The sequence below is a fragment of the Amyelois transitella genome, chromosome 22 (genome assembly GCF_032362555.1).
Source record: "Amyelois transitella isolate CPQ chromosome 22, ilAmyTran1.1, whole genome shotgun sequence".
Lineage (NCBI taxonomy): Eukaryota > Metazoa > Arthropoda > Insecta > Lepidoptera > Pyralidae > Amyelois > Amyelois transitella.
The window spans coordinates 8,512,096-8,536,806 of record NC_083525.1 but is presented as its reverse complement, the minus strand read 5'-3'; the positions used below and the strand labels follow the sequence as shown (position 1 = coordinate 8,536,806).

Here is a 24,711-nt window from a genome sequence, read left to right as displayed (position 1 = left end):
CTGATTATAAGCTAACTGACAGTGAGTTATGATTATGACAGTGCTTTTTTTTTTAAGTTTTACATAACGGTCTTGGCGACATGGATCAAGGGTGAGCTGTAAGAAGTGTTTCTTTCTGGTCCCACAGTTAGGGCCAGCACTCCACCCAAGTTAGAATACCTTATAAACCATTATTTAAAGTTTAAAGAGGTTATAGATTTAAACAAATTCTTTTTAGTAAAAAAGTTATTTATTTGATCATAGTTTAATCAACAATATACAAAAATCACAGAAAAGAAGAACCTTATCATTTCATTATTTCGTTTATCTTAATCACATTTAAATATCTACCTTATAAGTTATCACAATCAATTGTTTCTTTTATTTTAATACAAAAATCAGTCGATCTAAAGATTCCCGCCACTTTTGGCTTGCATAACTTGTGAAATACCAGTCTATCCTATTTTATCCGATTTATTAAGGTTTCTTACATATTTTTTTTACTTTAATGTGGCACCAAGAGGGTACTTAACCACAACAAAACACCCATAATACAATCATTCGATCAAAACGTTTCCGTCGCGGGCTGTAAGCAAAGTGTTCATCTTCCTGGCGAACTCGGGCCCCAGCCGCCGCGCGCGCGCCCCCGCGACCTCCGCGCGCTTTACCGCCAGCTCCGCTAGGGCCGGCACCCCGCCAGACAGAAGCTTCTGTAATTTTATTAATTAACTTGAACATTAATTAAGGACGCCCTGGTAAAGGGTCGGGTCAAAAGTACCCGTTGTATGAAGAGAGTTATGAATGTGGATGAAGCGAAGGAAGTATGCAGAGATCGTGGCAAGTGGAAAGAGGTAGTCTCTGCTTACCCCTCCGGGAAAGAGGCGTGATTTTATGTATGTATGTATGTAACTTGAACATTATTTTAACAACAAAGCTTTATCAAAGATACCAAGCAATCCGTGTGGTTCCCGGCACAAATAGAAAAAATAATAGGACCACTCCATCTCTTTCCCATGGATGTCTTAAAAGGGGACTAAAGGATAGGTTTTTGAAGTTGGGATTCTTCTTAGGCGATGGGCTAGCAACCTGTAACTGTTTGAATCTCGATTCTATCATTAAGCCAAACAGCCGAACGTGGTCGAGCCGAAGTCTTTTCAAGGTTGTAGACTATATGTATATATATACAAGAGCCAAGTCCTTCACAAAAGACTACTTACTAACAAAAAGCATAATGATAAATGTGTTCGTATACCTCATACAAATCCAGAGGTGACTTGTACTCGGCGCACAAAGCTCTGGAAGTTTCTAGACTGGAGTTGGGCAAAATGGCGACCATCTGCTGCCACAGGCCGCTGAGCCCATTACCTGAACAACACAAAGAACATACATGCATACATATAATCACGTCTATATCCCTTGCGGGGTAGACAGGGCCAACAGTCTTGTAAAGACTGATAGGCCACATTCAGCTGTTTGGCTTTACAAAGAAAATGTTACAAATTATGATATGTAAACAAAAAAGATTCAGATAACCAAAATTAAAGATATTTTGTTTGGTTGTGCTGTGTGGTTCCCGGCACCAATAGAAAAATGAATAGGACTAAGGAATAGCGTTGTAAACTTGGGGTTCTTATTTTAGGCGACGGGCTAGCAACTATTTGAATGTAAATTCTATTATTAATCCTAACAACAGCTGAACGTGGCCTTTCACTCTTCAAGACTGTTGGCTCTGCAAGGGCTATAAACGTGATTATATTTATGTATGTATGTTGTAATACACTAGTTGCTAAATTTCCTTTTTTTCAGTTCCCGTGGGAATTTCCAGAATAACTACAATTCGGCCAACAACAAAAGTGGCGGTTTTTTTTTAACCAACGGCAAAAACCACACGGCAAAAATAAACTATATGTAATAATAGGTACCTATATAAAATTACACTTAATTAAAAACTTATTATACCATTTGGATCAACTCGTACACATTTCTTATTGTCCCCTCTCATATAAAACTCCGCTTGTTCGTCCAACGAGCGCTTAGCTTGTCTGAAACATAAAAAAAAATTAACACCTTTTACACTTTTCAAATATATATATATATACATACATACATACATACATAAAATCACGCCTCTTTCCCGGAGGGGTAGGCAGAGACTACCTCTTTCCACTTGCCACGATCTCTGCATACTTCTTTCGCTTCGTCCACATTCATAACTCTCTTCATACAAGCTCGGCGGTTTCGGGTACTTTTGACCTGACCCTTTACCAGGACGTCCTTAATTTGATCAAGATACGTTCGTCTAGGTCTTCCCACTCCGACCTTTCCCTCCACACTCTCCTTGTATATCTGCTTAGTCAACCTGCTTTCATTCATCCTCTCCACATGACCGAACCATCTTAACATACCCTTTTCTATTCCTGTAACTACATCTTCTTTCACATCACAACATTCCCTTATCACGCTGTTCCTTATCCTGTCACTCAATTTCACACCCATCATACTCCTTAACGCTCTCATTTCCACTGCATTTATTCTGCTTTCATGCTTCTTTTGCCATACCCAACTTTCACTCCCATACATTAATGTCGGGACCAACACGCCCCTGTGCACAGCCAGTCGAGCCTTTTTGGATAGTTTCTGACTGCTCATAAAGGCATGCAAAGCTCCATTCACCATGTTCCCCGCGTTCACTCTCCTTTCAATATCACTATCATACTTGCCATCTGATGTAAACTTTGATCCTAGATATACAAACTCTTTCACTTGCTCCACTTTTTCTCCTCCAATCAAAATATTACATGCTGTCATTTCTTTCTCCATTTCAAAAACCAGTGTTTTAGTTTTACTTACGTTCACTTTCATTCCTTTCTCTTTTAAAGCTTCATGCATACAGTTTACCATCTCCTGTAACTCCTCCGCTGATGACGCCAGTATAACCTGATCGTCGGCATAGAGCAGACATTTGACGAGTAACTCATTCATCCTTAATCCACTTTTAGACTCTTTCAAATCTGTCAAACAGCTATCCATAAATAGGTTGAACAGCCACGGTGACGCAACACATCCTTGCCTAACGCCTTTCTCAATCTTAAACCACTCAGTGTGCGCTCCGTTTATCCTGACACAAGCACTCGAATCCTCATATAAGGATTTCAGTGCTCGTATTAAGAGACTGCTCACCCCATGCATAGAAAGTGCTGACCACAATTCATTCCTCTCAACTCTGTCATAGGCCTTTTCCAGATCTACGAATGTGCAATAGACTTTTTGACTCTTGGCCAAAAACTTTTCGGCTATGCACCGCAAGGAAAAGACCTGATCAGTACATCCCATTCCCTTTCGAAATCCCGCTTGAGCATCCCATATTTTGTCATCAGTTTCATTCCTGACTCTATTAATCAATACCTTAGCATACAATTTGCCGACGACGCTAAGCAGGCTTATACCACGATAATTTTTGCAGTCCAGCTGTGACCCTTTTCCTTTGTAAAGTGGCACGATAACAGCCTTACACCAATCTTTTGGTACTCGGCCGCTTCTCCAACACAAATTGAAAAGGCAGTACAACTGACTAGCTACTACGCCTTTTCCTGCTTTAAGCATCTCGACCGACACTCTATCACACCCAGCAGCCTTTCCCGCTTTCATACTCTTAAGTGCTTCCACAATTTCGAACATTTCAATTTCGCCTTCCATCTCATTCTCTTTTTCTTCGCTATAGCAGAAATCTTTCTTATTTCCTTCCTTTTTTTCAAATAAACTTTCAAAATAGTCCTTCCATATCTTTAGTACACATTCTTCTCCTTTCACAACGCTACCATCCTGGCATCTGATCCTAGTCAGCTCTCTGGTTATAGTATTTCCTCGGGCTGACCTTACGGATTTCCAGAATACTTTCAGATTTGACTGAAAGTCTTCTGATAGCCTTTTATCAAAATCCTCTTTATACTCTTCTTTCTTTCTAATCACAGCTTTCTTAACCAAATCTTTCATTTTCTTATATTCCTTACGTGCTTCATTCACATCTTCATCTATAACCTCTTGCATTCTTAAGTTAGCTTTTGCTGCTAACAAATCCAGCCATGCTTTCTTCTTTAATCGCACAAGTTCTTGCACATCTTTACTCATCCACGCATTTTTGTGATTTTTTCCTTTCCTTCTTCTACTTACACCACACACTTCAACAGCTACTTTCACAATTCTTTCTTTAAGTTCCTTCCATCCATCTTCAATATCGCTCATTTCATCTAAATCTTCAAATTCATCCTTCAGTCTATTAATATACTTCTTACCTACATCCATATCTTGCAAATTTTCCACTTTTACTCTTTCCAAAGCGCTGGTTTGCTCCCTTACCCTGTGCCGCCAGCGATTGAAGATACCCCTTATCCGGGATATCACCAGTAAATGGTCCGAGTCAATGCCAGCACCGCGATATGCACGGGTATCCAGCACTTTGTTCTTCAATCTTTCATCTACAATCACAAAGTCTATCATACTTTTTAAAATACCTTCCACTCTTGTGTAGGTGTGGATCTCTTTATGTTGAAACATTGAGTTCGACACAAAAAGATCCCACTCTAGACAAATTTCTAATACACTTCTTCCATTATCATTCACCTTTTCGTCACCAAACGCACCAAGCACCTTTTCATATCCATCACGCTTTACACCCACCCATCCATTAAAATCACCTAACATAATAATCTTCTCATTTGGCTTGGTAACTTTCAATACTTCTCTTACACTATTCCAGAACTCCTCGTTTTCGCTTTTTGCTGATGTTGTACCCCTCGAACCCACATCCCAAGGTGCATAAACACCTAGAACGAAGATCCGAGTGATTCCAACTTTCAGCCTAATCCATAGAAGACGAGGGCTGACACACTCATACTCATTCACGCACTCAGCCATTCGTGCAGAAAGAATTAGACCGACCCCTTGACAGCCTCGGCTGGTACTGGAAATTCCAGACCAATACGCCGTGTAAGGGCCGTGCTGCGTCGCGTCGCATCCTTTCCGCTTCGTTTCATTCACGCACAACACATCCAAACGTCTTTCATCCATCATCTGGCATACTTCCTCAATCTTATCCTTCATTCCTCCTCTTACATTCATCGTCGCAAAGCGGCTTTCAGCAGACCGCATACCGCTCCCGCCGGGAACGAGACGTGATGGGGTGCGGACACCATCGCCGCCATTTATATGCTTTTTAAGGTTCATAATGCGATTCCCACGAGACGCTAGGGAAAAATTTTGTCCGCCCCAGCAGAGCCCCGCATGCCAGGGTAAGGCTAGCCATTACCTGGGGGTCGCCCAACCCCATGGCGGAAGTGGCACGCTCGAGACTAGGCTGTATATATATACCTATAAATATACACGAGACAGATTACACAGATCAACTTAGCCTCAAAGTAAGTTCGAGATGGCGAGGATGCAACCGGGACTAAAGCCAGGAGGAAGAAAATGCTTCGCTAATAGCAATAGGCCAGAGAAATCCGATTTTTGTAATCTCTATGGTATTTAACTTCAATAGAGATATTTTTTTTTTCAATAAATTAATCTGTGTCTGAGTGGTTGGTCTTAGCGCTACGTACAGACTTACAACAGTATTTTTTGTCAGGGTCGGCGCGGTCTTTCCCGGCGCCGTGTGGTTCCCGGCACCAATACAAAAAAGAATAGGACCACTCCATCTCTTTCCCATGGATATCGTAAAAGCGGCCACTAAGGGATTCGGTTATAAACTTGGGATTCTTCTTTAAGGCGACGGGCTAGCAACCTGTCACTATTTGAATCTCAATTCTATCATCACGCCAAAAAGCTGATGGCGGACGTATCAGTCTTTTCAAGACCGTTGGCTCTGTCTACCCCGCATGGGATATAGACGTGAAGATTTATATGTACGTCGGCGCGGTCCGGACATGAGCTAAAGGAAAAATGTGGTTTAAGAACTTTATTTCTCATAAAGAATTACATTCACTTACAATGAGAACATTTAAAAAATAAACATTTATGTACAATGTTTAAGTGCGCTTACTTAAATAAAATCGAACACTTAGTGGGTAGAAAATAAAATAATTGTAGTTCAAACAGCAAAACATGAATATTAGCATACTAGATGTGGCAAGTAGTCAGTACCTATCTTAACATAGCGGAATTACTTTGAATGTGAGATTTTAGTGTTTTTTTAAATAACGAAAGGAAAAATCGCAAGGTCTATTAACATACTTGTAGGGGGTTTCCGCTATGGCCTTTGTGAACTGTACCACCAGTAGGGCGAGCTCGTTGGGGGTCTCCACGCGCGCCGTGTCGCAGCCGGCACTCACCAGCACGTCTGACAACACGTATACATTGTCACGTCTGTGACCCTCACGGGGTAGACAGGGGCGACTGTCTCGAGAATGCTCTGTCAGGCATTATTACATTAGTTTGAGTGCTAACCGTTGCTATTTCGTTTCGTGAGGGGTTTGCTACAAAGAACATAATTGACTCTGAACCGTACCGAATGAACCTTCGGTGATGCGTGATATAATTTGTAAACTCTGTCAGGCTTTATTTTACAAATTACATCACGCATTACACAGAAGGTTCATTCGATTCGGTAAAAAGTCAATTATGTTCTTTGCACCAAACCCCTAAAGAAAAGAAATAGCAACGGTTAGCACTCAAACTAATGTACGTAACAAGGAAAAGAGTCACTGGTACATAGCCGATGTGGGATTTGATCCTGTGTCCTTACCACCGATCACTTAAACCACCAATGCTCTCTAAGCACACATATCACGCTTTTATTGTTTGCGGAGTAGACAAAGCCTTGAAGGCCACGTTAAGAATTTTATGGAGAGGTAGACGGAGGACTATTAGCTGCACGCTCACAAACCAAGCATTACGTTTATTTAGTAACTGAAATAAATTCAATGCCGTATCCTATGTTTGAACGTGGGTTTTTAACTATACGCATACCAAATTTCATTAGAATCAGCCCAGCAGCGGTTCGGCTTTCAAAGCGGAACGGACAGACTCTCGCACTCGAATTTATAATGTAAGTAAGGGATTATGTATGGCTTAATTTAGTTATTATCACACATTGTTTCATAACAATACCACAATTTATAAACAAAATTGATGGAATTGAGATTCAGAGATAGGTTGCTAGTTGAAGAAAATGCTGCAGTGCAGTTTGTTACCGCTTCTACTGCACTGACGCCTTGGAAGCGGCAGTAAACTTAGTTTTAAGTAGATTATTTGACGTCAACCAATGTTGTGAAACCAAACGTTTTGACAATTAGTAAGTGATATGAAGTATCCTATTAATAATGAATAAAAATTTTGAATTTTGAAAAAGTCCATCGCCTTAAAGTAGAATCCTGAAAAACTTTTGTCCTGATTTACAGACCACACAAATTGCCAATTAAAAGATACAGTATACTGACTCACCAGCTATAGCCATTTCCAATTCTATGTCAGTCATCAATTTCCTACTGCTATTTTGTGTTTTACGGCCGGAAGATCTGTGAAACAAAAGATTTTTCATTAATTTTAACTAATCTCAAAAACAGTGGTTTTCAATTTGACCTGCGTATATATATGTATGTTTGTCAGCGATTATCTCCCGTTTCGGTGAACCGATTTTGATGCGGTTTCCAGGAAAGTGCTTATTACACTAAGCAGAAGGTATTGAGAAATTTAACCGACTTAAAAAAGGAGATTATCGGATGGATCTGGTTCTCTTTTTACAAAAGTAATTGGCACATTCAAATGTAAATTGATATAAATGAAAAGTCAAGCTGGGTTTTAAAACTAAAAAGATACATACATACATAAAATCACGCCTTCTTCCCGGAGGCAGAGACTACATCTTTCCACTTGAAAAGAAGTTCTGATCGGTCTCTCCGTGAATTTATAATACATATATAAAAACTCAACGATACTATATTTTATAATAAATACTTATAAATATCCGATAAAAATCCGAGACCCAGACTAATCAGAAAAAGTTCTTTCCTCATCATGCCCTGGCCGGGATTCGAACCCGGGACCTCCGGTGTCACAGACAAGCGCACTACAGATGTTTATTTTAATATAGATTACTAGCGACCCGCCCCGGCTTCGCACGGGTGCAAAATTATAAATGTTACATAAAAACCTTCCTCTTGAATCACTCTACCTGTTACAAAAAACCGCATCAAAATCCGTTGCGTAATTTTAAAGATTTAAGCATACAGACAAACAGACTAAAATAGCGACTTTGTTTTATACTATGTAGTGATAGTGAAGAAACTCACTTGAAATAATCAGCGGCTCCGAACACGACCAGCGTGAGTCGACACGCCGACATGTCGCGCACGGTCGCAACGTGTTGCGACAAGTCGCGACCGGCGACCCGCTCGGCGACATCGTCCGCGACTAAAACGTAGAGGGCGCGGTCGCATCGCTCTTTTGTTATCAGGCCGCACTGAAGACAAACATTATTTTAATGATGAAACTAAAAAAATTATATTTTAATAAATATACATACATATGGTCACGTCTATATCCCTTGACAGAGCTAACAGTCTCGAATAGACTGAATGGCCACGTTCAGCTATTTGGCTTAATGATAGAATTGAGATTCAAATAGTGACAGGTTGCTAGCCCATCGCCTAAAAAAGAATCCCAAGTTTATAAGCCTATCCCTTAGTCGCCTTTTACGACATCCATGGGAAAGCGATGGAGTGGTGCTATTCTTTTTTGTATTGGTACCGGGAACCACACGGCACATTTTAATAAATATGTATGAAATAAGGCGAAAAAAACATATAATTACGTCTACATTCCTTGCGGGGTAGACGTGATGTGTAGGTTACCTTTTTACCAAAAAAAATAAAAGGAAAATTCTTTGATTCGAAAATAAAAGGTAACAGTAACACACATTCACAGTTGAACCTCTTAATTCCAAAAGAATAACGTTTGCGCGATTTATTTTTCATACAACGCCATCTATTGACTTACTTGTGCACCGTTGACGTCAATCGTCGGCTGCAGCAGCCTCGTCCACATGATGAGGCTGCGGTCACACAAGTCGGTGGCGGGGGTCACCCTGCACCCGGCCTGGGTCGCCTCCCTGGCCAGATCGGCCATGTACCACGCTGATGAAAGAGACGGGTGGACTTCAATCTGCATGTACTGAAAAACATACATACATATCATCACGTCTATATCCCTTACGGGGTAGACAGAGCCAACAGTCTTGAAAAGACTGAAAGGCCACATTCAGCTATTTGGCTTAATGATAGAATTGAGATTCAAATAGTGACAGGTTGCTAGCCTGTTGCCTAAAAAAGAATCCCAAGTTTGTAAGCCTATCGCTTAGTCGCCTTTTACGACATCCATGGGAAAGAGATGGAGTGGTCCTATTCTTTTTTTTATTGGCGCCGGGAACCACCCGGCCCTAAAAAAAATTAAATTAAAAATATATATATATTTGGATTTTACAATTATTAGCTTTTAAAATAAACATTTTTGAGACAAATACAAGTCTTCACAAATAAAAGTATATATGTATAAATATTAAAAAGTTCCGTGTGGTTCCTGGCACCAATAGAAAAAGGAATAGGACTACTACATCGCTTTTACATGGATGCCGTAAAATGCGACTAAGGGATAGGCTTATAAACTTGGAATTCTTCTTTTAGGCGATGGGCTAGCAGCAACCTGTCATTATTTGAATCTCAATTCTACCTTTAAGTCGAACAGCTGAACAAGGCCTTTCAATATCCTGTTGAAATCTGAAATAAAACTACTTTGTACCAAAATGGAGATTTTAAATATATTATTATGTACCTTCATGCACTCCCCTGGTTTATACATCTTATTCTTCTCCACAGCAGCGGCTTTGGCCGCTTTCTTTTGCTCTTTTCTCTGTTTGAGTGTATGGTTTTCAGCATTTTTGCTATTTTTCCTAGCATTTTCTTCTAAGCTACCTACAATACAGTATAAATCATTTTAGTCAGTTGTAACATTGGCTGATATAGACTTCTAGACCTATTTTAATACCTATAACTATTTATAATATATGATTAATTTAACAGTAAAATTGATTTCTAAAATTCATATTTTGATGGTGGGATTTTTTGTTTTTTTGTATCAAATCTTGTTCTTCTAAGTTGATTAAAAAAAATTAACCCAAATTGACAGGAATGAGGATCAATCAGATACTAACCACTTTTCCTCTTCCCTCTGGAACTGGTGCTGGACTGAGAACTGGTGGCCGCAGTAACATCTGATGTGGTCGCTCCGGATGAGGTCTGAGATGAAGATGCACTGTGCAAGGCTGGAAGAGTTTCATAAAATATAGTTCTTTAATTTTTTATTAGTATAAGATACTAGCTGCGCCCATGACTTCGTCCGCATGGAATAGTTATTTTGGGCATCATTGAAGCCCTCAAGGATGAATAATTTTCCCCGTTTTTTTTCACATATTTCATTATTTCTTTGCTCCTTATAGTTGCAGTTGAAACTAAAAAATCAAGAAGAATAAAGTGTTGGTGACATTTAGTTCAGCCTGTCAACACCAACAATCACCTCTTGCTAAAAAGAGACTGTTGTATAACTCAATGGTGCGGTTGCTTTAACCTTTGAAGTGACAACTAACTTCACAACGTATTATTAATACTACGGGAGGATGAACATGTGAGATTGTTGTAACATTTTCGCTTCTCATATCATGCTCTAATAATTTGTCCACAATCAATACTTCATAGCACTTAATAATTGTCACATCGTTTGGTTTCACAACAATAAATATTTGTGGTGGAATAGCGCAAATATACCCTGTGCTCACAATTGCTAATAGATACATACTTACCCATGATAGCGTCAAATGCATCATCCTGGTCTGAAGAATCGTCTTCTTTGTGAACCTTTCTCTTCTTAGGCGACATCTAGTAATAATATGATTATTATAAGTACCTATTTCATTATATAGCTCCAATGATTCAAAATACACCTCTAATAATATTATGTACTTCGTATATTCATCAAAAAACCAACACAATAAAAGCCGGTTCTTAGGTCGTCGGCTGCAAATTAATAACAAAATTAAAATTAAAGCGCATAGAAAAAAGCCACACTTATATGTATCTACCTTAATTAAACAATTTAATACGACTTTTTCTTTTATTATATTTGCTCTTTGTCTCTATTGTATATATTTACAATGAAAAAATAAAATATTTGTTTTCGTTAGGAATGTGAAAAAAAAATCGATTATGGAAAAAATCGATTAAGAATCGATTTTTTTAAAGGAAAAATCGATTTTTATACATGATTTTTTTAAAATTAATAATCGATTAAAAATCGATTTTTATAATCATACAATAAATGCACTCCAACATTACGTTTTTGTCTTCTGGCTTGGAGCCCGGAACGCGAACTGCCAAAGAATACTATCATAGCTCCATAATATTACATCAACGCCATCTGTGCATTCTTTCTGTGCTCTTAAAACAGTTTAGATGATTAATTTAATCAAACATTCTCTAGATGGAATTAGTCGATGAACAGTATTTTACCGACATTCGGTTGATATTTTATTCATTATTCGTTGCTGAAACTTCATTTTTCAAACTTGATTGTTAAAAACTTTAATTTGTGTTGATTTTATAAGAACTTTCTGTTTCTGTTGTTTATTTTTAATGAATAAATCTATTGATATAATGTAAATGGCGTTTATTTTGACATAAATTGAAAAATTAGGAAAAAATCTATCAATATAATAAAATCGATTATTTTCTTAAGAAAAATCGATTATTTGTTAATCGATTTTTCATACTTAAAAAATAAATCGATTATATAAAAATCGATTTTTTATCAGCAATGTCACATCTCTAGTTTTCGTTTTAATTTGTAAATAAACCAAAAATAAACTACCTGATTGTGAGCGCATCAAAAATGTGATGATATTGACATTGACAGAGACTGTGACTTGACTTTGATATTTTTATTTATTTGTGTAAGTACAATAACCGACTACAGACTAATAGGTTAGTGTTTCTCGTCAGTCAGCTTAACGCTGAACTATATGTCTGGTAGGGTTTGGTTTGTACCTTGTAATAAGTTTTTGCATATACGTCGTTTAAATCGAAGCATTTTATTTGAAAAATACGACATTCCTTTTAATATTATCTGTATTAACAACAATAAAGACGACTTCAGATTAGTATTCAAAAGGTAATACAAAGGTAATTCTCTTTTAATTAATAATAGATTTACATACATACATACATATAGTCACGTCTATATCCCTTACGGGGTAGACAGAGCCAATAGTCCAGAAAAGACTGAATGGCCACGTTCAGCTGCTCGGCTTAATGATGGAATTGAGATCCAAATAGTAACAGGTTGCTAGCCCATCGCCTAAAAAAGGATCGCAATTTTAATAGATTTAGTTAGAAGTAAACATCAACAAACTCAAAATAACAAACAAACATGTATGTATATAATAGAAAAATAAAAGGATTTTTTTAAGAAAGCCTTTGAAAAATGGCAACTGAAATAATTACATAACTTATAAACATTATGAAGAAAGTAAGAGCATCAGAAAACCAAGATTTCCTCCATACTACCGCACAAGGCCGCCTCGCTATCGATTTCCCATGAAGCGTCTATAAATCACCAAACCTCCGCCCGCAGAGGGGTTATTGAAAGTTTGTTCGCCCAAATAGTGTCGAACTTTGAAATAACAGAAAAAGTAGACTTCCAATTAACTGTAGCTGCGTCTGAATATAGTGTCTCAGGTTCTTAACTACATACTCAAAAATAGTGGTCAATCTGCAAACTTCAAATTATTGTAAGGCTGAGACCCGCGATTTCGTTCGCGTGAAGCAGGCTCAAACTAGTTTTGAATGAAGTTATTGGGATAATCTATGACGAAGTTTATACTTAACAACGCCATCTATTAACCGTAATAAGAACTAATTATTTAGTTTTTCTATTCGCCACTTGTGGCGCTACTAGTAATTTCCGTTGCAGCTTTAATGTTAAATCAGACATTTGCAAAAATATCCAGTAAATTTTATTAGTTTGGTTATTCGATAATAGATGGCGGTAGTAAAATTAAAGATAGCGCCATCTGTGATTTTAAAATGGGTACTATTTCTAGTTTTGCTATTCGCTAGTGACGCTATAGGTATTCGACAATAAATGCGTATTTTTTATAATCCTGTTTTTAGGTTTTTTCAATTATAATTTGTTATAATATTTAAATTTATAACAACCCACGAAATGTTTGTACCTAACAAACACTTCGTGGGTTGTTATAAATTTAATACCACAGATTCCTCTGTAAAAACTATTTTACTTTCTTGAAATCTGGCTCAGATATAAAAGACCTTCGGGAGTGACATAGGATGCTTTTTCTGGAATTTCCCACTGGAGCGAAGCTCCGCGCAAAAGCTAGTGATTTATAGTGTGAGTGAACAGGCACTATTTGAGCTTGCCACATTAGGCCCCATCCCTCTCAGATTTTTAAAAACAGCTATTTTCGATCATATCAAAATTTTTCACCTGTTAATTTCGAGACTAATCGAACTGTAGCTTCAAAAAAAATCGTATTCTCTTTTTTTTCGGACGTGAATTTAATCTCTTCAAGACTGTTGGCTCTGTCAAGGGATATAAAAAAAAAAAAAAATATGGATTAATTTAATTCGTTTAGTTTGAGCTCTCTCTCTCTCTCTCTGTCTCATCTTTGCATATTCCCGCCTTCCGACTATTCTCTCTCCACGCTGCCTGGTTTTAAGCGTTCTCAAATTAAAATCTATTGGCTCGCATATAATCGTTCAGGATTTATTTAGCCCCTTTTAGGTACTCGTACATTGAAAATGCAAATAGTACACTATATTATACTTTATCAGAATACCCGTTGAATCACCTTTTATGAATCTGAAATTCGTATAATTCAGGAGCAGACAGCGAAGGGCAAAGGGTCGTCCTTGACATACCCCGAATGTCGACGACTGCGGGTTCAATCTGTCGGCTATTTGAGTATGCCTTGTAAAGAGAAATTTAAATTAACGCAACTAAATCAGAGCAAATGATGGAGCTAAATACATTTCAACTCTGTGGTCCGTGATTGTCAGTAGAACACCACATGATACTATCACTAGCCTTAGCCCGCGACTTTATTCGCGTGGTGTATCACAATCCCATGTATATACATATATATCCGAGGCAAAAAGTCTGTTTTTTTTTGTTCTCTCTCAGGCCATTGCGAAATTTCATTATTTATAAAATATAATAAAAAGAAGATGTAGTAAAGGATCTTCGTTAAGGAAATAAATAAACAAAGTCATTCTAGTGTTTAACTTTACGATAACTTCCATATACCCATTATTTCGATTTATAAAGGATCATACCCAAGTTATTATTGTCCCCTCTAAAGGGAATCCCGTATAATAAATCGCAGTGGGGGATTTGAGCCAGATTGGAAATAAGTCTACCTAAGCTAGACTCGCTAATATATACCTATAAGTAAGCATCTTTAAAGTTCGTATAACATTTCATTCGTATTCGACTTTCGTATAAGGTTTATTTATATCAGGAAGGTCATATACGTCTCTACAAAAGCTTATCTCTCATTGTTATGAAAATCGTTAGGTACTTTTATTCTGCACTTAACCATTCCGAAAAACCTTTTCCTCAATAACTAAAACAAATAAATATAGAAACGAATGAGTTAACAGAACAGCTAAAAATGGGATATATTGCTATTTATGGATCCTGACCGTCGTAATAACCTAAGTACTCGTATACAAACTTAATCCTTCCATAAAGATGAGTAATTGGCAGCCGTTAAGGACTTAATAAATGTAAACACGTCAGTTTTTTACATGTCTGCTTGTTTTGTTTGGTCTGCCGGAGACCGAGGGCTCCCATGACCCTCCTGCGTCCTGCAGTCGCTCCTTACACATAGGAGGGAAAGGTCGCGCCGGCCAAAAACCTTCCGCGCACGCGTAAATTTAAAACAAAAAGTTATTCACGGACATCCATTTTTAATCACAACATTTGAATTCGGAATGAATCATTCGCAAAACCATTCCCCAATTGAAAACAAATAAATCGAGTGAAGTTAATAATAGTAGTTGTAAATAAATGCATTCATTTCGAAAATCAAAAGCGTTTACATCGTTAAAAGCAGTCAAACAAGTGTAATATTTAAACAGAGCAAAATAAACAAAACGTGCCTGATTGGAATCTGTTTGATGACGGTGTTGCCAACGTTTAAATTTGAGAATTAAAAAAAATATGGATTGGCGCGAGAAACTTTTCGGCAAAGTGCTCGTGAAGTGTGACTCGCCGGGAACCCAGAGTGGGAAATTCGAGAATGTGTCTACTTTAGAGGCTTTGAGTGACTGTGTAGAAGAAGGAGAGGGAGCCGTGTGTGGAATATACTTTTCTTTTGCAAACATTAGCGACTCGAGTGATGATTTTGGTGTGAGATTGGAGGAGCTGTATAAAATAGTGCAGCCTCGTTTGAAGGTGGTCCAGGTGGTGCTGTGGGCTCATGTTGGGACTCCAGAGGGGCTGGTGGAAAGAGAAGCAGGTTTCCGGAGAAGTTTGACTGGAAAACCCTGGCTTGCAGTTCCGTTCCACGATGTAGACACTAAGGTATGGCATTTATTCTTTTTCAGAAATAATATCAAATACCACCTATAACGTAAACATAGATATTAATTCGTAACTCTCGATGGGTAGGTATTATTTTAATAATAAAAATAGAAACACTAACGATACTATATTTACTCACAAAACATTATTATTAAACAAAAAATGCATTTAACTGCAACAGTTGTAAAATAAAGTTCAAATACTGTCATTGAATGTAGAATGTTAACACTGTTAGTGTACCAATTAAATAAATAAATAAATAAAACAGAAATAATGCCTCTGAATTGTAAACTAGAACTCGAAGTCAAGGATTCTGGCACGAGGCTAAAAATGGAACAAGAGATTTCTTAATTACTGCACTGAACTTGGAGTTCACTGCAAGCGATATGTTTGCAGCCATTGTAAGTAACTAAAAATGAATTTATCTGTCAGTCAAACATAAATTTAACCCGTCGTCCATTATCAATATGTCGCTGCCAATAAAATCCTCATGACCTCTAAAGTGTCATCTATTCTGAAGACACCGCGCATGTAGTTAATTTGTGCGGATAACCAGCCCGCTTACTCTGCGGTTTTGATGCAAAGTTAAGAGGACACAGAGCTACTGTCCGTGGCTGTCCCCCCCCCCCCCTTACGGTGTCAGTGAAAATCTAATGTACAATGTACATAGGTACATAAAATCATGTCTATATCCCTTGCGGTGTAGATAGAGCCAACAGTCTTGAAAAGACTGATAGGCCACATAAAAGAAGAATCCCAAGTTCACAAGTCTATCACTTAGTCGCCTTTTACGACATCCATCAATCCATAAGATTTTTTTATAACTGGAACCATTTCGATTATTTTGTACTTGACATTGTTATCACTTGGATGATCTAACAGAGCAGCCCGGAAGCGACTGTCGCTTTTGTCAACAGCCAAAGTAAGGAGGGAATATTTAAAGTATTTGGAACCACACGGCACTTTCTCAAAATTTAATAGGCTGACCCATACGTAGCGTCATGATTCCAGAATTCCCAAAAAAGAGTTAATATTAACTTTGTAAATGGAATTGATTTAATATTGAGTCACTTCTGCACACATTTTAATGTGTGTTATTATAATGTATGCACCCACACATTCCCGGTATATGGGCAAACAAACGACAACACAATGCGTACGTGTTGCGGCTGCATTAGACTTTCCACTGAAATCAAATTAACACTGGAACTCAATTCTATTGTTTATTAACTCTATAACCTCGCTTTGTCGTTTATTCGAAGCTAAATAACGTAAATGCCTACTACTTTTCTTTTCAAAAATTAATGTAGCCTTACGTAGCCCGTCCTAAGACATATTCTGAGCCATTCCCGACGCAGCACACCCTCTTGTTTATAGAGGAGCTAAACATGAGCGTTCTACACAGATAGAGGCACTCTTTGTTTCCAATTCATTAGCCCCCGCGCCACTCAGCAAATTGCAGCTCACAATACATACACGCCAGCACCTGTGACTTGTGACAGCTGACACTCAGGGTTGCCATGTAACATAATACGCCGTGACTCCCTCTTATTGTGGAGCAGCTAAACATAATTGTCTAAAACAATAGCGTAGTCTACAAATATAGCTTGTGTTAGTCCAAGTTTTGTTTGTTTCAGTGTTAAATATCTCTTAAATTGTAAAAAGGCGTACGTTGATTAAATCAAAACAAAAAGACCTCATGCATATCTGCTTCCATATATATACCTACTTACTTTATAGTGTCTACAAGTTTTCAGACGTGTGTTTATACATGAAATAACGGAAATAACATGAAAAAGAAATAAACTTCAGGTAAAATGCAAATTATACTATTTTTAAATGCGAAAATGTCTGCCTGTCCGTGTGTCTGTTACTCTGTTTACTCTATCACGGAATTAGGAACGAATTTCAATCAAATAAATGATCCGAGGTCAAACATGAGCTATTCGATCTTGCAGTATTCTTACGGAATCTGGAATAACAAGAATTCTAGTGTTACTTAAAGCTCTTATCAAATTATTTATTATCTTCGCTTCGCTTGCTATTCGCCACCCGCAAAATATAATTTTCATCGCTAACAACGTTCACTGACAAAAGGTGTTTTTTTTTTACTTTAATGGAATATAAAAAAAACTCAGAAGTTCCTTATGCCTTTCTACAATCGCTATGATTAATATAAAATGCCAAATTGAGTTTTGCAAGCAACTCATTAAATGCAGAAGTAATATTTATGGCGCAGGGAGCGGGCAATACCCTGCGAGCTTTCTTATTCCCGTAGTAATAAGTAGCAGGAGGGAACAAGGAACGATCGCACCCCTGTTTTTTATTTAAGTGTAGGTACTATTTCCATGAAAAATACATGCTTTTCCGTAAATAAGAATTTATAGCCAATTGTGAATAGGCTTTATTTAAGTTAGCTGGGGCGCAATATTTCTAAGTCAATTTCGAAAATTCTCTTTATGGAGGAGTGCGTGTGAATTTAATCTTTAATAAATAAATAAATATATACGGATCAAATTACAATAAGATTTAAATAAGATTGATTAAGCGCTTGTATTTTTGACCAGAGAAATTACCAATAAAATTATACCTTAACAAGAGGCCGCCCGCGACTTCGTACGCTTGGAATTAATCCCGCGGCAACTCTGGGATAAAAAGTAGCCTATAAGTTATTCTGGGTCTTCAGCTACCTACCTACATACCAAATTTCATCGTAATCGGTTCAGTGGTTATTGCGTGAAAGAGTAACAAACATCCATACTGACATACCTACTCACAACTTTCGCATTTATAATATTAGTAGGATTGGGTTCTTTTTGTTCACGACTGTGTACGCCCAAATCTTTTGAGGCACTAATTCACGACACTATAATAAGAATTGTTTGAATTAAAAAGAGCATATCTGCTCTTAAACGAAACTTCTAAAGAGCCTTCAAAACGCAATTTAAACAAAACCATTTATCCTACCGGAAAATTGTATTCAACCACAATTAAAACCAGGTCTTAATCCTAACCTTAGAATTTGTGGGGGTCCCCCCTAGGGGGTCGGGGGAGGCCCGTCGATACCGTGTATCACCCGGTCACCCTAAAGTGGTTGCACCCTAGATTAGGGGGTGTTTTATGCAGGTGCGTTATTTTGATCATTTGGGATTGGTCTACATAGGGTTAGCAAAAAAACATTGGGTTTATACTAACATTATTAAATACATATACACACATATAATACGGGACAAATTACACTGATTGAGTTAGCCTCGAAGTAAGTTCGAGACTTGTGTCACGAGATACTAACTCAACGATACTATCTTTATAATAAACTAGCTGTGCCCGCGACTTCGTCCGCGTGGAACAGGCGGTCACGCGTATTAGAAAGAACGCTGGTTCGCCGTAATTAATGTTTCGCTGCAAATTGCTTATAACGACTATATCTCAATACCTATTCGTCTAATTTATATACTGTAAATGGCAATTTTAGTCTACATGAAAAGCCGAAAGTAACAAACATATTTATTTGGATAAGGATTAATACTGAATTAAAGAAAAGTGGTTTCAAAATAACTTATGTTTATAATAGTGTCCGACCGAAGCTTCGGCTTCGGCTTCGGCTTCGGCCACCTTCGGCCAAAAAATCCACCTTCGGCGAAACATTCGGCTTCGGCCCAAAATCCGGCCGAAGCCGAAGGTTTCGCCGAAGGTCCGAGCGACCGTCGAGATTGAACGAACTGTTACGAAAGTCATGAGGCGGCGGGGAGTCACTGTCAAAATATCACATTGCTGATTGCATGCATCAAAACAAGTCCGTACGTGTATTTAAACGAGTGTTTTTGTAAGAAATCAAATCATTATTTTTTACCAGTAGGTAAATCACAAACTTTTATCTATACATATAATAAAACAGTAAAAATATTTTGTCTGTACATTTAGTATTTTCGACTGAAATGGATAGAGGGACACTTAGAATGAATAATAGAAAGCAAAAATATTTTTTTTTAATTTCTTGTCTGTCTGTCTGTATGTATGATCACGATTATCTCCGAAAGTACTAAACCGATTTACTTCAAACTTTCACCAATTGCTTTGTTTTAACTCAGAATAACATATAAAGTTTGTTTCATCAAAATCGGTTCACAAAAAAAAAGTTATCGACATTTGAATGAACTCAAGGCATCAGTATGCCTGCAAATAAGTTACGAAATTAAAAATTCAAAGTCAGGAATTTTTTTTTACATTTTTTGTCTGTCTGTATCTGACTGTATGATTAAAATTCAACTCGAAATTTACGCGGACGAAGTCGCGGGCAACAGCTAGTTTATCTCTAAACCAACCACCTCTATGATATATCATCAACTTCTATATGAGACAGTCAATGTATAAACCTTCAATATTGAGGTTTTGAAATGATTTTAATATTAATTGTAGCTTGTAGACAATATTGAACAAAATTAATTACTGAGTGCTGAGAGAATATAAACCTTCGGCTTCGGCTTCGGCTTCGGCCGAAGGTTGTGGCGATAGCCGATTAATCGGCTTCGGCTTCGGCTTCGGCCAAAAATAGACCTTCGGTCGGACACTAGTTTATAATGAAAAAATAATCTTAAAAAATGAACATAAAAGTGGTTATTGTAAGTAAACCTTAAGAGATAGATATATGCTCTCGCGGACTTTTTTGTGGCAAAAAATGAGTACTTCACATCTTTAGTACATTGTTTTACTATATCTTTGTTGGTTTGCGCAGCGTTCGCGTGGAAAGCTCGCAGATGGCCGACTCATTCAACTTTCACCTGCATTGTTGACATTTCCCGTAGGAAATCCGGGATAAAATGTAGCCTATAGCCTTCCTCGATAAATAAACTATCTAACAGTGAAAGAATTATTCAAATCGGTTCAGTAGTTTCTGAGATTAGCGCGTTTAAACAAACAAACAAACAAACAAACAAACAAAACAAACTCTTCAGCTTTATAATATTAGTATAGATACTTATACAGATAAACATCCAAGACCCAGACCAATCAGAAAAAGTACATTTCTCATCATGCCCAGGCCGGGATTCGAACCCGGGACCTCCGGTGTCACAGACACATCGTATTGAAGCCTATGTTCAGCTGTGGACGTCCTACGGCTGATACACAACGTTATTTTTATGAAGAGATAAATTTTCCTACTTCAATTGTTTGTTTGTAAGCACTAAACTTAGGAAGTGCTGAATTTATCATTAAAAATTCACAGTTAAAAAGGTGCATTAAGTACTTGCTGGAATTACGGGCTATATATGCCGTGTGGTTCCCGGCACCAATAAAAAAAAAGAATAGGACAACTTCGTCTCATTCCCATGGATGTCGTATAAGGCGACTAAGAGATAGGCTTATAAACTTGAGATTCTTCTTTTAGGCGATGGGCTAGCAACCTGTCACTATTTGAATCTCAATTCTATCATTAAGCCAAACAGGTGAACGTGGCCGATCAGTCTTTACAAGACTGTTGGCTCTGTCTACCCCCAAGGGATATAGACATGATTATATGTATGTATTATGTACGCACTATAAGTATAATATATACACGGATAAAGCCGTGACAGGCCGCTAGTATCTAAAACTTATCGTAGAATTAAAAATTTCCTTAAACCCATGGAAAAATTCTTTCTCTCTCACTTGTAATATAAAATTCTCGTGTTGTTGTGTTGTGTGCAATGTTCGTTCCCGTACTCCTCCGAAACGGCTAGACCGATTCTCATGAAACTTTGTGAGCATATTACGTTCGTCTGAGAATCGGCCAACATCTATTTTTCATACCCTTTAGTGATAAGGTGTCCATCCTTAACTTGTTTTTTTTATTTTTAAACATTTTTTTTAATTTCTTTATTTTTTTATTATGTCGCATTAAAATAACCATACAACCCAAAATTTTTAACCATTTATCACCAACCCCTATTTTTAATAGACATTTTAGTAATTTAATTATTTTTCATCACCGGTTGATAACTGATCAATTGTCATTTAATATTATTTATATAAAACAACGTTTGCCGGTTAAGCTAGTCTGTGCTATAAAATAATGTCATCCAGTTACCAACACATCTATATTATTGAAATGCCTGTTTCAGCCAGATCAATACCGGCTCATTACTATTACAGAGCGTCTGTGTGTCTGTCTATAAATAGCTGCGTTTATATCGGGTGATAGGTAGGTACTGACGGACTTGCATGAAGAGACTTACGAATGTGGCTGAAGCGAAAGAAGTATTCATATAAATAAAGTATTAATGGACACAGTAAAGTATAATACATACATACATACATAAAACCACGCCTCTTTCCCGGTGGAGTAGGCAGAGACTACCTCTTTCCACTTGCCACGATCTCTGCGGTTTCGGGTACTTTTGACCTGGCCCTTTACCAGGACGTCCTTAATTTGATCAAGATACGTTCGTCTAATAAACTATAATTTTTCAGTTAATTGTATGAAATAATATATTTAATGCGCAAATTGACCTGGACTAGCCCCTAGGTCATAACAGAAAATCAGTTGTGACTTTTTTGTATTGCTACTACTACTACTAACACTCTAATTATTCCATATGAAATTGTAAATAATGTGTGTAGCAAATCAAATAAATTAATTTCATATCTATCTATCTATTTGAAAACGTAATTATAAATACACTTGTTGGCTCTGTATACTTCGCAAGGCGTGATATGAATGAATTAATGATTTGTATAAAATACGTTTGTAATTTTTAAATTACTTGATAAAAACTGTCGCATACAGAACAGATATTGTAAAATATTGTGATTTCAAAATAAAAGCTCTTGCACTTTCTGTATAAGATCCTTCGGCTCACATTACGCTACTTTAAGTTAAAAATCGCATTTAAACTTTTTAGAATTAGTGGTTGGTACACCCTTCATATATTTCTCTTAATGTAAGGGCTGCCGTTAGGACCGCTGTAATTAGAGATTAAAAGACCGCTGACCCGCCGTAAATCAACCACACCAAAAGTAGGTTTTACTGCCAGGGGTAGGTAATATTGGGTAGAGTCACAGAATTTAGTACTTAGTAGAGTGCGATTGTAAAAAAATGTTTTGTTTTATAAAAAAAAAAAGAATTGGACCACTCCATCTCGATCCCATGGATGTCGTAAAAGGCGACTAAGGGATAGGCTTATGAACTTAGGATTCTTCTTTTTGGCGATGGGCTAGTAACCTGTCACTATTTGTGTCTCAATTCTATCTTCTAGCTGAATGTGACCTATCAGTCTTTTGAAGACTGTTGGCTCTGTCTACCCCGCAAGGGATATAGACGCGGTTGTATGTATGTATGTTTTAATTCAATTTACTTAATTCAAATTTTTATTGAATATCATGTCACTGCTCATGAGCAACTACAATATGAGCCCTATTGGGCATCGCAATTTTAAAATATACTTATTCCGTTCCGTATTATTTTAAAATTGTGAACCAACAGACTCTTTCCCGGAGGGGTAGACAGAGACCACATCTTTCCACTTGCCACGATCCCTGCGCATTTCTTTCGCTTCATACACATTCATAACTTTCTTCATGAAAGCAAGTCGCTTTCGGGTTAAGAAATGTCCTATGTCCAATGCATAAAAGTAACATGCCAATGACAAAATACGCTCGTTCTTTCTTTGGCTCTGAGTATTATTAAATTATATATCAAAACTTAAAATTAATGAACAAATAACTATCAAAAATGTTCAATTCTTAAAGTACCTACAAAATTGAACCACTAAACAACTCAACGCCCTGACTTCCAGCACTCCTTACGGTAAGAATTTTAAATGCAAAGCCGTGTGCTTAAACAAGTGTATCTAACCACAAACATTGTCTGTCTGTGAAGGCGACATCACAATACCGCCGACGCTGACGCCGTACAATGCATTCTTGACAAATACCTTTACATGTCCATATTTACATATATGTTTTGGTGATAAGATAAAAATAAAATAGTGCGACATAGAGTTATACTATAAAGTTTACCTTCTTCAGTAAACCTTAATGCATTTTACGGTTAAGCAAGTAGGCATAAGGCCCACTGCTACAGTGCTGGTTAGTCGGATATAAGGAAAAAAGGATAAAAGGAAAAAAAAACACAAAATGAATTTTGCTGAAAATAAACATAAGTATCATATAGTATATAATTTCATGGATGTTGTAAAAGGCAACTAAGGGATAGCTGTGCCCGCGACTTCGTCCGCGTCGAATAGTTATTTTGCATTATTGAAGACCTCAAGGATGTGAATAATTTTCCCCGATTTTTTTTTCCACATTCTCCATTATTTCTTCGCTCCTAAAAGTTGTAGCGTGATGTCATATAGCCTAAAGCCTTCCTCAATAAATAGTCTCAAAAAGGTATAAAAAATATAAGGCGTCTTTTTTCCACTTTATTCCATCTTATTTCTTACTCATCAACATAACTTATTTCCAGAAGATATCAATATTAAATTTAATCAGTTTTTTAAAACATCTTACAATTTGTTACAATTAAGGACCCCTTCTGATAACTGGCGGGCGCTGTAATGGGAGATGAGATGAGAGGGGCACTCCAATGTAACTCTTAGAAAAAACACCAGTATTAATCAGGAAAATGATTTACTTTGCTCTCTATGTGGTACTGTTCTCTCAGAATACAACACGAAATTTAATATAAACATTTTGTAATCTAATGCGCTTTCCACTTTTCAACATACTGATATACAAAAAGTCTATCCAGATAACATATTAAAAATATAATGTTTTCATAACCATCTTCTTACAATGTTACTTTTCCGGCATTTTCCAACAAAACACCCGCATTTTCCAAGAAATCCCGGGTCGTCGTCTCCTCAAGGACCCTCCCCTGGAGTGCGTTTAGCTGCAGCCCGCAAACACGACGCATATTAATGTAGGTACTTTTCAGTATTCATAGCTCGCTGCGTTTTAAGATTTCTAGGATTCAGATTCATTTCAGTCTCACTACGGTTGAAAAAGATTTATTAAAACTGTTCTATTTTTTTTTTATTAAGAATACCTCATCGTCATACATCGTAACAGTATTTTTTTACAATGATCTTAGTTATATCTTAAAGC

At 37.2% G+C, this 24,711-nt stretch overlaps 2 protein-coding genes across 2 annotated transcripts in view; one reads left to right on the top strand and one right to left on the bottom strand.

Annotated features, from left to right (window-relative positions):
* Window positions 1–274: 274 nt before the first annotated feature.
* Window positions 275–11,204, bottom strand: LOC106138535 (crossover junction endonuclease EME1). The gene is made up of 11 exons (XM_060950811.1): window positions 11,105–11,204; window positions 10,826–10,901; window positions 10,181–10,291; window positions 9,802–9,941; window positions 8,971–9,144; window positions 8,265–8,434; window positions 7,417–7,490; window positions 6,208–6,313; window positions 1,939–2,021; window positions 1,232–1,344; window positions 275–689 (listed from the first exon to the last, which is right to left on the bottom strand). The coding sequence occupies exons 2-11, from the start codon at window positions 10,899–10,901 to the stop codon at window positions 537–539; spliced, it is 1,200 nt and encodes a 399-aa protein (XP_060806794.1). The 5' UTR covers window positions 11,105–11,204; the 3' UTR covers window positions 275–536.
* Window positions 11,205–14,933: 3,729 nt separating this feature from the next.
* LOC106138536 (nucleoredoxin) overlaps window positions 14,934–24,711 on the top strand; it is a 38,580-nt gene continuing 28,802 nt past the window's right edge. The window contains exon 1 of the mRNA XM_013339709.2: window positions 14,934–15,624. Within this exon, the coding sequence (XP_013195163.2) occupies window positions 15,262–15,624 (363 nt within the window). The 5' untranslated portion in view covers window positions 14,934–15,261. The remainder of the gene's footprint in view (window positions 15,625–24,711) is intronic.